At 38.3% G+C, this 14,819-nt stretch overlaps 1 protein-coding gene across 1 annotated transcript in view; it reads right to left on the bottom strand.

Moving 5' to 3' along the window:
* Positions 1-14,819, bottom strand: part of CR1 (complement C3b/C4b receptor 1 (Knops blood group)) — a 136,063-nt gene that overhangs the window by 10,450 nt on the left and 110,794 nt on the right. Inside the window, exons 22-24 of the mRNA XM_060141831.1 lie at positions 12,787-12,972; positions 10,930-10,953; positions 9,866-9,941 (exon numbers count right to left, since the gene is read on the bottom strand). Of these exons, the coding sequence (XP_059997814.1) occupies positions 9,866-9,941; positions 10,930-10,953; positions 12,787-12,972 (286 nt within the window). The remainder of the gene's footprint in view (positions 1-9,865; positions 9,942-10,929; positions 10,954-12,786; positions 12,973-14,819) is intronic.

The raw sequence follows: 14,819 nt of genomic DNA, 5'->3' as shown, positions 1-14,819 counted from the left end.
AGTAAAAATTTGCATTAGGAAATAATAAAAAAACCATCCTATTCATTGTGTCAGAAGATTCTAACTTGCTTATAGACAAGTGTCCATACTTAAAATGACACATTTCACTATTTCCAATGTAATTTTGATTAGTAAATATTGTTCACCACAATACTGTGACATTTAGTTAGGCTTCACAATCTGAATGGCTTTGCACTGCAATTTTACACAAGGCTTCTTTCTTTCCATGTAGTGAAGATGTAAGTTTTGTTTTCTGTACCGTTAATACCCACAGTTAGGAGAGCAGCAGTAGTTTTCATGAAGGTATATAGAACTGAGAGTATACAGAAGTACTTAATTACTTTTAAATGTCAATAATAACAATCATGTGTAAATAACAATAAATAGAGTTCACTTTTCTGACATTCACCATATGTGAGAACCTGTGTTAAGTGAGGTAGAATCTATTATTTTCCCTATTTTGTAGGGAAGGAAAGTAGAGTTTAGACAGGATATGTATCTTGTTGAGGGTCTCATAGTAGTAAGTGAGTGTGAACACAGGTCTTACCGATTGCAAAGCCCAGGGTCTTACCGGGTATGCTCCTCTGCCTTTGTGGGTCATTTAATCAGCACTTCACTTTACATAAATGAAATGATGAATCATACGATACCAGTACCTTTAGACTTCAGGTCTAGGTTGGTATTAGGGATTTAAGAATGGAAGCACAAAGAGTTCACTCACTCCACCACTTCCCAGCACTTCCTCATTATTCCTCTTTACACTCTCATGGGGGTTAGATGGTGGTACCACTTGAGACCAAGAGGAGACTGTGAGTCAGGAGCAAATTGTCCACAGGATGAGGAAGGGCAACTTGAGATTCATGCATGAGGAAGCGTAGAGGGCTAGACAGCCACGTTGGATGGGCGTCCAAGGAGCAGTGACTAGGTGGTTAGGTGAGTAATGGCCTGAAAGCGGTCTTGGATGCTGAGTGGTACATGGGGCGTGAGAGGATACAACCTTAGTGAGTATGTGTTCAAAGAATGGCTGTGCAGGTGGTTGATGGTGGCTAATGTGAATACAGGGTAATGCGCGAGCCTTTCCAGAGAGCGGCCTTAATAATTTTGAACTCTATGCATAATACTAATGAAGACTTCAGGCTTTATCTAAATGTGGACAAGGGGCTGTTTTGTATAGAAATTGGAGCGAATCAGAGGCAAAAACAACAGGTAAGGATTATTGGGCTCTGAATGGAGGAATCTATTATTTCTCAGTAATCAGTGCATGACTTATCTTGCTTAACATTTGTCACAAATTATTGAGGTAGTAAATACATAGTAAAATACCAAGTGTGCAGATAAGACCTTTTTTTAAAAAAAAAACTAGTGAAATGTCAAGCCAGTGAGGTTATATCACAGAAAAAAACCTTGCATGAACAAATAGGGAAATTGTCACTATACCTTAATAAGACAGAGGCCCTTACAGAAATATTATAATTCTCTTGTAGGCTAATAACTCAAAATAGAGTGAAAAATGAGAGTTTGTCTACCATTCTCTAGAAAGATACTGACTCATTATACCAGAGTAGCTAAGACAAATCCAATAAAATAGAAGGACAAAAAAAGGATTATTGAAAGAAAGAGGAAATATTTCAACCCTGTACTATACACAGTTCTAGATACTGAAATTCAGTGATACAAAATCAGATTCAGAAATGGGCAAAGAAAATTATCAACAGAACCTGTGAAAGGGTTCATGATTTTGCTTCAGATAACTTGGACTAGAGCCTTAACTCTTAACAACTTCCCACTGATATGATTTTAAGTAAGTCACTGAATTTCTCTGCATCTCAGAGGCTTCTCTGCTTTGGGATGATAATATTATTGGGTCTACCTACTTCACAGAGTTGTTTTGAGGGCCAAAGAAGACCACAAATGGTAAAGCATTTTGTAAACAATGTTTTAGCTGTTGCTATTCTTACTACTAGTCTTGACTACTGTAAAAGTGGAGATCAAAAGTCATTAAATAAAAATTATTTTGAGTCCCTTGTAGGTAGGTGGTCCCTGTTCACAAGTAGCTCATTGTCTGCAGAGGGGCATAGTGAGGAGTGTAGTGGAGACCAAGAAGACAAGAGAGAATTTAAAGAGTGTGAGAAAGGACAATTCAGGGAGAGCAGGAAATGGCTAGATTGTTTGCAAGAAGTTCTGCTGTGATACTTTGTTTTTTTTAAAGTTTATATTGGCATCCTCTGTGCATATCAAAACTACAATTTCTGTAAAGCTTCTTTAGGAGACTGTATTTGCTTAGAACATTTGCTATAGAAAACTGTTCATTTAAAGTTCAAACTGTTTCTCCTGGATATAGTTTGCTCATATCTCATTGACTTTGACCACATTGATTTTGTTATAATTACATCAACTAGTACACAAGCTGTGTATGTTCTATTCCCAGTCAAAAACATTTCCTGGGCTTCCCTGATGGCTCAGTGGTTGAGAGTCTGCCTGCCGATGCAGGGGACACAGGTTCATGCCCCGGTCTGGGAAGATCCCACATGCCGCAGAGTGGCTGGGCCCGTGAGCCATGGCCGTTGAGCCTGCACGTCCGGAGCCTGTGCTCCGCAACAGAAGAGGCCACAACAGTGAGAGGCCCGCGTACTGCAAAAACAAAACAAAACAAAACAAAAAAACCCCACATTTTTTTATTTAGATCTGAATCCTTGCAAGGTTTCGGCAAGTTTAAAAAATAAATGGAGTTTATAAAAGATTATTATTAGTTTTTTAAAATTTTTATTTATTTACTTATACAACAGGTTCTTACTACTCATCAATTTTATACACATCAGTGTATACATGTCAATCCCAATCTCCCAGTTAATCACACCAACCCCTGCCCACCTCTGCCGCTTTCCCCCCTTGGTGTCTGTACGTTTTTTCTCTACTTATAAGTCTCAATTTCTGCTCTGCAAACCGGTTCATCTGTACCACTTTCTAGGTTCCACTAGAAATACATTAATATACATTATTGATTTTTCTCTTTCTGACTTACTTCACTCTGTATGACAGTCTCTAGATGCATCCACGTCTCCACAAATGACCCAATTTCGTTCCTTTTTATGGCTGAGTAATATTCCATTGTATATATGTACCACAACTTCTTTATCCATTCGTCTGTCAGTGGGCATTTAGGTTGCTTCCATGACCTGGCTATTGTAAATAGTGCTGCAACGAACATTGGGGTGCATGTGTCTTTTTGAATTATGGTTTTCTCTGGGTATATGCCCAGTAGTGGGATTGCTGGATCATATGGTAATTAAATTTTTAGATTTTTAAGGAACTTCCATACTGTTCTCCATAGTGGCTATATCAATTTACATTCCCACCAACAGTGCAAGAGGGTTCCCTTTTCTCTACACCTTCTCCAGCATTTTTTATTTGTAGATTTTCTGATGATACCCATTCTAACGAGTGTGAGGTGATACCTCATTGTACTTTTGATTTGCATTTCTCTAACAATTAGTGATGTTGAGCAGCTTTTCATGTGCCTCTAGGCCATCTGTATGTCTTCTTTGGAGAGATGTCTATTTAGGTCTTCTGCCCATTTTTGCATTGGGTTGTTTGTTTCTTTAATATTGAGCTGCATGAGCTGTTTATATATTTTGGAGATTAATTCTTTGTCCGTTGATTTGTTTGCAAATATTTTCTCCCATTCTGAGGGTTGTCTTTTTGTCTTGTTTATGGTTTCCTTTGCTGTGCAAAAGCTTTGAAGTTTCATTAGGTCTCATTTGTTTATTTTTGTTTTTATTTGCATGACTCTAGGAGATAGATCAAAAAATTTGTTGCTGTGATTTATGTCAAAGAGTGTTCTTCTTATGCTTTCCTCTAAGAGTTTTATAGTGCCTGGTCTTACATTTAGGTCTCTAATCCATTTTGAGTTTATTTTTGTGTACAGTGTTAGGAAGTGTTCTAATTTCATTCTTTTACATGTAGCTGTCCAGTTTTCCCAGCACCACTTATTGAAGACACTGTCTTTTCTCCATTGTATATCCTTGCCTCCTTTGTCATAGGTTAGTTGACCATAGGTGCGTGGGTTTATCTCTGGGCTTTCTATCCTGTTCCATTGATCTATATTTCTGTTTTTGTGCCAGTACCATATTGTCTTGATTACTGTAGCTTTGTAGTATAGTCTGAAGTCAGGGAGTCTGATTCCTCCTGCTCTGCTTTTTTCCCTCAAGACTGCTTTGGCTATTCAGGGTCTTTGTGTCTCCATACAAATTTTAAGATTTTTTGTTCCAGTTCTGTAAAAAATGCCATTGGTAATTTGATAGGGATTGCATTGAATCTGTAGATTGCTTTGGGTAGTATAATCATTTTCACAATATTGATTCTTCCAATCCAAGAACATGGTATATCTCTCCATCTGTTGGTATCATCTTTAATTTATTTCATCAATGTCTTATAGTTTTCTGCATATAGGTCTTTTGTCTCCCTATGTAGGTTTATTCCTAGGTATTTTATTCTTTTTGTTGCAATGGTAAATGGGAGTGTTTCCTTAATTTCTGTTTCAGATTTTTCATCATTAGTGTATAGGAATGCAGGAGAGTTCTATGCATTAATTTTGTATCCTGCAACTTTACCACATTCACTGATTAGCTCTAGTAGTTTTCTGGTGGCATCTTTAGGGTACTCTACGTATAGTATCATGTCATCTGCAAACAGTGACAGTTTTACTTCTTCTTTTCCATTTTGTATTCCTTCTATTTCTTTTTCTTCTCTGATTGCTGTGTCTAGGACTTCCAAAACTATGTTGAGTAATAGTGGTGCGAGTGGACATCCTTATCTTGTTCCTGATCTTAGAGGAAATGCTTTCAGTTTTTCACCATTGAGGATGATGTTGGCTGTGGGTTTGTCATATATGGCCTTTATTATGTTGAGGTAGGTTCCCTCTATGCTTACTTTCTGGAGGGTTTTTATCATAAATCGGTGTTGAATTTTGTCAAAACCTTTTTCTGCATCTATTGAGATGATCATATGGTTTTTATTCTTCAATTTGTTAATATGGTGTATCACATTGATTGATTTGCGTATATTGAAGAATCCTTGCATCCCTGGGATAACTGCCACTTGATCACGGTGTATGATCCTTTTAATGTGTCATTGGACTCTGTTTACTAGTATTTTGTTGTGGATTTTTGCATCTATATTCATCAGTGATATTGGTCTGTAATTTTCTTTGTTTTGTAGTATCTTTGTCTGGTTTTGGTATCAGGGTGATGGTGACCTCGTAGAATGAGTTTGGGAGTGTTCCTTCCTCTGCAATTTTTTGGAAGAGTTTGAGAAGGATGGGTGTTAGCTCTTCTCTAAATATTTGATAGAATCCACCTGTGAAGCCATCTGGTCCTGGACTTTTGTTTGTTGGAAGATATTTAATCCCAGTTTCAATTTCATTACTTGTGATTAGTGTGTTCATATTTAATATTTCTTCCTGGTTCACTCTTGGAAGGTCATACCTTTCTGACAATTTGTCCATTTCTTCCAGGTTGTCCATTTTATTGGCATAGAGTTGCTTGTAGTAGTCTCTTAGGATACTTTGTACTTCTGCAGTGTCTGTTGTAACTTCTCCTTTTCCACTTCTAATTTTATTGATTTGAGTCCTCTCCTTTTTCTTCAGGAGTCTGACTAATGGTTTATCAATTTTGTTTATCTTCTCAAAGAACCATCTTTTAGTTTTATTGGTCTTTGCTATTGTTTTCTTTGTTTCTATTTCATTTATTTCTGCTCTGATCTTGATGATTTCTGTCCTTCTGCTAACATTGGGTTTTGTTTGTTCTTCTTTCTCTACTTCCTTTAGGTTTAATATTAGATTGTTTATTTGAGATTTTTCTTGTTTCTTGAGGTAGACTTGTAAAGGTATAAACTTCCCTCTTAGAACTGCTTTTGCTGCATCCCACAGGTTTTGGATTGTTGTGTTTTCATTGTCATTTGTCTCTAGGTAATTTTTGATTTCCTCTTTGATTTCTTCAGTGATCTCTTGGTTATTTAGTAACGTATTGTTTAACCTCCATGTATTTGTGTTTTTTATGTTTTTTTCCCTGTAATTGATTTCTAATCTCATAGCGTTGTGGTCAGAAAAGATGCTTGATATGATTTCAATATTCTTAAATTTACTGAAGCTTGATTTATGACCCAAGATATGATCTATCCTGGAGAATGTTCCATGCGCACTCGCGAAGAAAGTATAATCTGCTGTTTTTCGATGGAATGTCCTATAAATATCAATTAAATCTATCTGGTCTATTGTGTCATTTAAAGCTTGTGTTTCCTTATTATTTTTCTGTTTGGATGATCTGTCCATTGGTGTTAGTGAGGTGTTAAAGTCCCCCACTATTATTGTGTTACTGTCGATTTCCTCTTTTAGAGCTGTTAGCTGTTGCCTTATGTATTGAGGTGCTCCTATGTTGGGTGCATATATATTTATAATTGTTATATCTTCTTCTTGGATTGATCCCTTGAATATTACGTAGTGTCCTTCCTTGTCTCTTATAACATTCTGTATTTTAAAGTCTATTTTATCTGATATGAGTATTGCTACTCCAGCTTTCTTTTGATTCCCATTTACATGGAATATCTTTTTCCATCCCCTCATTTTCAATTTGTATGTGTCCCTAGGCCTGAAGTGGGTCTCTTGTAGACAGCATATATATGGGTCTTGTTTTTTTATCCATTCAGCAAGCCTGTGTCTTTTGGTTGGAGCATTTAATCCATTCATGTTTAAGGTAATTATCGATATGTATGTTCCTATTTCCATTTTCTTTATTGTGTTGGGCTTGTTTTTGTAGGTCCTTTTCTTCTCTTGTGTTTCCCACTTAGATAAGTTCCTTTAGCATTTGTTGTAGAGCTGGTTTGGTGGTGCTGAATTCTTTTAGCTTTTGCTCATCTGTAAAGGTTTTGATTTCTCCATGGAATCTGAATGAGATCAGTGCTGGGTAGAGTATCTTGGTTGTAGGTCCTTCCCTTTCATCACTTTAAGTATATCATGCCACTCCCTTCTGGCTTGTAGAGTGTCTGCTGAGATATCAGCTGTTAACATTATGGGAGTTCCCTCGTATATTATTTGTCGTTTTTCCCTTGCTGCTTTCAATAATTTTTCTTTGTGTTTAATTCTTGCCAATTTGATTACTATGTGTCTCGGTGTGTTTCTCCTTGGGTTTATCCTGTATTGGACTCTCTGCACTTCCTGGACTTGGGTGGTATTTCCCTTCCCATGTTAGGGAAGTTTTCCACTATAATCTCTTCAAGTATTTTCTCTGGTCCTTTCTCTCTCTCTTCTCCTTCTGAGACCCCTATAATGCAAATGTTCTTGCATTTAATGTTGTCCCAGAGGTCTCTTCAGCTGTCTTCATTTCTTTTCATTCTTTTTTCTTTATTCTGTTCTGCAGCAGTGAATTCCACCATTCTATCTTCCAGCTCACTTATCCATTCTTCTGCCTCAGTTATTCTGCTATTGATTTCTTCTAGTGTATTTTTCATTTCAGTTATTGTATTGTTCATCTCTGTTTGTTTGTTCTTTAATTCTTCTAGATCTTTGTTAAACATTTCTTGCATCTTCTCAATCTTTGCCTCCATTCTTTTTCTGAGGTCCTGGATCATCTTCACTATCATTATTCTGAATTCTCTTTCTGGAAGATTGCCTCTCTCCATTTCATTTAGTTGTTTTTCTGGGGTTTTATCTTGTTCTTCATCTGGTACATAGCCCTCTGCCTTTTCATCTTGTCTATCTTTCTGTGAATGTGGTTTTTGTTCCACAGGCTGCAGGATTGTAGTTCTTCTTGCTTCTGCTGTCTGCCTTCTGGTGGATGAGGCTATCTAAGAGGTTTGTGCACGTTTCCTGATGGGAGGGACTGGTGGTGGGTAGAGCTGGCTGTTGCTCTAGTGGGCAGAGCTCAGTAAAACTTTAATCTGCTTGTCTGCTGATGGGTGGGGCTGGGTTCCCTCCCTGTTGTTTTTTGGCCTAAGGCGACCCAACACTGGAGCCTAGCTGGGCTCTTTGGTGGAGCTAATGGTGGATTCTGGGAGGGCTCACACCAAGGAGTACTTCTCAGAACTTCTGCTGCCAGTGTCTTTGTCCTCACGGTGAGGCACAGCCACCCCCCACCTCTGCAGGAGACCCTCCAACACTAGCAGGTAGGTCTGGTTCAGTCTCCTATGGGGTCACTGCTCCTTCTTCTCAGTCCCAATGTAGACACTACTTTGTGTGTGCCGTCCAAGAGTGGAGTCTCTGTTTCCCCCTGTCCTGTCAAAATACTGCAATCAAATCCCGCTAGCCTTCAAAGTGTCATTATCTAGGAATTCCTCCTGCCATTGCCGGACCCCCAGGTTCAGAAGCCTGATGTGGGGCTCAGAATCTTCACTCCAGTGGCTGGACTTCTATGGTATAAGTGTTCTCCAGTTTGTGAGTCACCCACCCAGTGTGACTGGGTGGGATTTGATTTTATTGTGGTTGCGCCCCTCCTACAGTCTCATTGTTGCTTCTCCTTTGTCTTTGCATGTGGGGTATCTTTTTTGGTGAGTTCCAGTGTCTTCCTGTTGATGATTGTTCAGCAGTTAGTTTTGATTCCGGTGTTCTCAAAAGAGGGAGTGAGAGTGGTCATTCTACTCCGTCATCTTGAACCAATCTCAAAGATTATTATTTTTTAAAAATACCCATGCAAAACCTTAATTCTTCCACACTGACAGCCTGGGTATGTGTGCCAGTGAGACACACTTTCTAACTTTTAGTGCCCTGATAGGGTCAGTGTACAGAGGTTGGAGTCTGAAATGTTTTAGCAAAACAAGGATACCAACATTCTCATCAACACCCTTGTAAAAATTCCTTCTATTTTCTCTTTTGCAAAATTTGAGTCCTTCATAAATTCTATGCTTTTAAAAAAAGTGTTCTTCTTATCATATATATTTTTTTAAAGAAAGTAACAGACACAAAATGGAACCATTTGATTCCGAGACTTAATTGCAGTTTTGACCTGCAGAAATTAATCTTAATCAACCAGTCTGAAATTTTCTGGTCAGCATCAATAAGGTAATCTGTTATGTAGGTCCTCTCCACCTCCCAGAGGAAGAAGAGGTAATCAATTTCATAAATCCTTGCTGTCTAACACCTCTGCCCTGCCTGCAAAGAAGATGTCCTGATTTAAAAATAATCCTTGTTTCCCCGAATAGCTCCTTTGCCCCACCCTTCTTCCTATGAAAACCTTCCGTTTGTACAACTCCTCTGTGCATCCTTCTAGTTGCTAAATGGGATGCTGCCCAATCCATGAATCTTTTAATAAAGCCAATTAGATCTTCAAATTTACCCAGCTGAATTTTGTTGTTTTTAATAGTATAAATCCTTCTTTATGCCTAATATGTGTCATCAGCCTTCTTTATAAGAATTATCACCTCTGTTTATGTAGTACTTCTTTTTTGAGGTTTTCTTTGTAAAAAATTAATCCCCATAAACCTCAAATAAATAGAGTTGAGGGACCAGAAGGGGGAGTTCTCCTGCCCTAGGAAGACAACAGAGACCAGCAGGAAGAAGAAAGACTCCTTTTCTTTCCTGGAAAGGGCTCAGCCAATGAAAACCCATGGACTCTTTGTTTACTACAGCCCTCCCAACTTCCTTTTCCTCCCAAGAAAAGCACTCTCCTTCCCTTGTCATGCAGGGACTTGCATATGACTCACCATGGTTGCAGACTTCAAATTGCTATTCTCTGTGGATCCCAAATAAACCCATTTTTGCTGGAGAAATAACTGGCAGTCTATCTGTTTTAGGTCAACATCTTTTACATCTCTTTGGCTTCCAAGAAGCAGCAAATAGAGTTATAAACATATTCTAGGAGAATATGGCCGTACTTACCCTTTTTTGCGCTTTAGAATTATCAAACAGGAAACAATGACAGGTAAAATCAAGAGGATCATACCAAAGAACATGCCTAGGCAGTAAAACATGGTAATTAAATGCATGGAAAATATAAACTGTAGGTTTCAAACTGTGTCTTAATGAGTTTTTAAAAAGTAAGTATAGGGCTTCCCTGGTGGCACAGTGGTTGACAGTCTGCCTGCCGATGCAGGGGACACGGGTTCGTGCCCCAGTCCGGGAAGATCCCACATGCCGCGGAACGGCTAGGCCTGTGAGCCATGGCCGCTAAGCCTGCGCGTCCGGAGCCTGTGCTCCGCAACGAGAGAGGCCACAACAGTGAGAGGCCCGCGTACCGCAAAAAAAAAACAATAAAAAGTAAGTATAAATTCTGTTTTTAAAACACGCCCCCCACAGGCTTATCTTTAAGATTTCCCCTCTTTAATCTAGCATATTAGTCTTATTACCCCAGGGTTATAAATGAGCAGTGAGAGAGCAGTTTGTGACCTTTGTCCAACAGCAGCATTTCAATAAGTGGGTGAGAACAAGCACTGGAGCTCCTCTGCTCAGCTCGCCATGACCCTGCATGTCTCTTGTGTGAGGCGCAAGGCACGAGCTACTCTATGCAGCAGACTCTGCTGATTCTCTTAGAAACTCTACCACAAAACTATTCCTCTCACATAGGCAGATCACAGAAATGGGCTTAGAAAATTTGTCTTTGTGGCTTTCAATTTATGCAAATGGGCATGACTACCATCCTGAAGACTATTCCCAGGTTATAAACTAAAGAGCAAGTTGCCTTCTCCAGACACATTAAAATAGGAAGAATGCTTCTTTTTTTATAATGGTTCAAAGATAGTAAGGGAACTTTGATAAAGGACACTCACTCTATATGCATATAAGGATACCAGTTTTGCTACACTATGGCCTGAATTCATTATTCTTTTCTTTCTAATTAAAATTGCAGTCTAGGATATTTTGATCTCTCTTTTTACATTTCATTTATTATCAGTGGATACCTACTGTTAAGGATGTTTCCTCAGCAAACCCTTCATAAAACTTACCAGCTATGAGCTCATCACTCGTGCCTAAAAGGAAGCAAAAGCCACAAAAAACATCAGTCTGGCACACAATATGATCAAACAGGAGCTCTCAGCCAGTTATAATTCAGCCTGATTTTTTTCTGTACAGATTCTTAACTTTTCTCTAATATAAAAAGCCATTGGTTTTAGTCACACAATCTCATATTATTTTGTGTACGCAGCAAAGTCTGTTTTTTTCTTTTAAAATTACTGTTTTGTCATAAAAGTAGTATAATTAGAGCAGAGAGTTTATAAAACAGAACAAAAGAAAAATATCATCCATAATCCTACTATCCTGAAATACTTTAGTACATTCCCTTCTAGTACATTTTCTCATGCATCTAAGTTTTTACATAGTTATAGAATATCTAATCTTTGAACAGTTGAATTAAGTGCTCAACATATGTTAACTTTTACAACCTTTATTATTACCACAACCAACACTACTGCTATGTGTATAACATTATATTTTTAACATATTTCTCATCTGTCTACTGCTTTCTTATTTACTTTTAAAAGTTCATAAGTTCTAAGTCAAATTTGTTGACCTTTTATAATTTTCTCTATCATATCAAAATTTTCCAAAAGTTGTTTTTCTTTTTCTAGCTGTTTTATCTTCTTTTTTTTCCTTTTCTACTTTAGCTTTCCTATGTTGACTTTTAAAACTTTTAACTATTTATTAAATCTGGTATTTATTGTAAGATATAAAGAAAGGTTCCAAATTTTTTCAGTGCTATGTATACTATTTGATCATCTTTTTCTTCCCCGTGGATTGATGGTGTCTCCGTTATTAGATTGTTTTCTGTAAGATACTTTAATTTCTATTTATACTAGCTCTATTTTATTAATATCTACTTTATTCCATTTTTAATAAAGATAAGTCTATTTTCGGTGATATAAAATGATTTATGTATTGTGACTTTCTATTTTAATATCTGGCAGGTCAGTCCCCCGACATTATGTGAATTTTCTGTCTCTCACAGCCACATCGTTAGAATACTCAAAAGACATTCAGATAGGCAGTGATCTTTTTGCCAAAGAAATGAATATAATTTGATATTAAGGGAGTATCAAGTTTATAATTTAGAAATATTATTTGCGAGTGAGCTTTGTTAATGCATTTAAGGCATTAACTGTAAAAAAATTGTATCTTGAACAGTCTTGATATTCAACCACATAATTTAAGTAAGAGTGATAAGAATGGGGGAGAAGAGAAGGCTAAGACTAATTTAGATTAAGGAAGGTTATTCATTATTCATTTTGCTCATCTGTTACTTGATGTGTACAAGTTTAAGGTTTAGGATTTTCTATTTTACATCACCCTCTAGTTGCCAGCAGAAGGCTACCCTTCTACAGATCTCAATGACACATGATTGCTAAATCACTGTATCCAATGTACCAGGTTAAAATCCTGTAGTCTACACCAGTGTGGGAGACCGGCCAGCTAGTCTCTGCAAGTTGGAAGGTGATCCCCGACTCATGCTGAAAACATTCTTGAAGGCCTGCTCTACCACTAATCTGCTACTGAATTTTAAGACCCATAGGATGTAATCAAATTATTACTGTGCAATGTATGCAGCAATAGAGTGATAATGGGCAAAAAAGGTTCAGAGGAGTCCCTGAGGAGAGATGGATGGGTTAAGAAGTGTGAGGAGCAAGGCTTGCCTTATTCTCATTGCTAAGGGCTTTTGGGGAAGAATTAGGGACTCTTACTGCACTCCTTAGCTCTTAGCTAATGCACACCATATGGCACACCACCACATTCAGTGTCAGTACAGATGAATGAATGAACAGTAACCAGGGATGGGAAGGACCTACATTCCTTGCACTTGCACTTACGAGAGGTACATATGGCCAGAGGAGGGTCCCACAGGTCATCTTCCTGGCACTGACTCCAGGGACTGCCTTCCAGAGTATACCCATCTTCACACTCCAAAGTTACATTATCTCCAGAGTGATATACTTTTCTTATTTTCAGTTCCTTCTTGATTCCATTCATAATCTGTGGGAGGCTACATTTTACTTCTGAAATTAGAAAAAGAAAAAAAGAAATTGATATTTTACTGTTAGTTGAAACTTTGCTTTTAGCAAAGATGAGTCATGTCTTCCATCAAAAATTATTGATACCTCTCCTACAACATCTTATTATTTAAAATTCTCTGACTTCCCTTTTTATGTAAAGCAAGGGAATATAAATATATTGCTTATAATTATTTTAAATTATCATACCTTAAGTTATTGTTAACTCTTCAACAGGAAAGTTATGGAAAGGTTAGGAATTAGGATAACCATGTTCCAGCCTTGGAACCACTTGGGCCACACCATAAGAAAACAGGAATATCATTTTAACTCTCTTTAGGTATACAACGGGTATTTTGTCTCTTGAATAAATGCATATTTCTGGCTCATTTCTATACATAGAACAAAGAAATTAATAAATTATGATTCTGAATTTAAAGTATTAATTTTCTACTTAATTTTATCTCATTTACCTTGTAAAAATTAATAAATAGAAACCTTAAATTAAATAATTAAATAGAGTCTGGAGACCAGAAGGGGGAGCTTTCACACACTGTGATGACAGCAGAGCTCAACAGCAAGAAGAAAGACTCCTCTTCTTTCCTAGCAGCAAATCAGCAAGGAAAAGCCATGGACTCTTTGTTTGCTAGAGCCCTTACAACTTCCTTTTCCCTTCTGTTAAAAGAGTTCTCCTTCCTTTGCTATGCGGGGACTTGCATGTGGCTCACCATGGCTGCAGACCCCAAACTGCAATTCTCTGCTGATCCCAAGCAAGACCATTTTTGCTAGAGAAATAACTGGCAGTCTATTTGTTTTCAGCGAACAAGCCCATCCTTTGTTTTGCTTTCTTTCTCTGCCTTGCCACTGATACCTTCCAAGCAAAGCCTGCTTTTCAGTTGTAATGGTCTCAAAATTAGCCTAAGTTCTCTTTTTAAAATAAAACCCAACAAGGTAAAGTGGCATTTCTCAAAATATGGTCTGTGGTCCTGCTACATCAAAATATTCTGATGGGTTTGTTAAAAATAGACCTCTGGACTCTACCTCAACATAACAGAGAGTTCTTGAGAATGGAATTTAAGAATCTGTCTTTTTAGGGAAAGGTGTTCAAGATGGTAGCATAGGAAGACCCTAAACTCCCCTCCTCCCATGGACACACCAAAATTACAACTACTTACAGAGCAACTACCTATGAAAATGAACTGAATACTAGCAGAAAAAAAAAATTTCCATAACTAAAGAGATAAAGAAGGAACCATAATGAGATGAATAGGAGAGGTAGAGACATGGTATAGTCAAGACCCACAGCCTTGGTTGGTGACCCACAAATGGGAAGAATATCACAATCATAAAGGTCCTCCCCGAGGAGTGAGGAGTCTGAGCACTTCACTGGGCTCCCCAGCCAGGGGTCCTGCTCCAGGGAGATGAGCCCCCTAGCTTTGAAACCCAGTGGGGCTTATGTTCGGGAGTGCCAGAGGGTTATAGGAAACAAAAATGTCACTCTTATAGGGCACGTGCAAAGTCTCATATGCTCCGAGTCCCAGCACAGAGGCAGTAGTTTGAAAAGAGCTTCAGTCCGACCTACTTGCTGATCTTGAAGAGCCTCCCAGAGAGGCAGCAGGCAACCGGGATTCCCCTTAGACACTGTTAGCAGCCACTCTGGGGAGCTCACTCTACCGAGATAACAACAGTGCTAGCAAATGCCATTTGGAAATCCTCCCTCTAGCCTATTCGTGCTGGAGGCTTACCACCACCAGTGGGCCTGTACCAGCCCAACCCAACCCAGACATGTACACAGCCATGTGGGGACCTGGCCCCACCCACCAGCAGGACAGCACCTGCCCTGAGTCCCTCTG

This window comes from Lagenorhynchus albirostris, chromosome 2, assembly GCF_949774975.1.
Source record: "Lagenorhynchus albirostris chromosome 2, mLagAlb1.1, whole genome shotgun sequence".
Taxonomy (NCBI): domain Eukaryota; kingdom Metazoa; phylum Chordata; class Mammalia; order Artiodactyla; family Delphinidae; genus Lagenorhynchus; species Lagenorhynchus albirostris.
The sequence above is the reverse complement of the archived record's forward strand: the minus strand, read 5'-3'. Positions and strand labels throughout refer to the sequence as shown.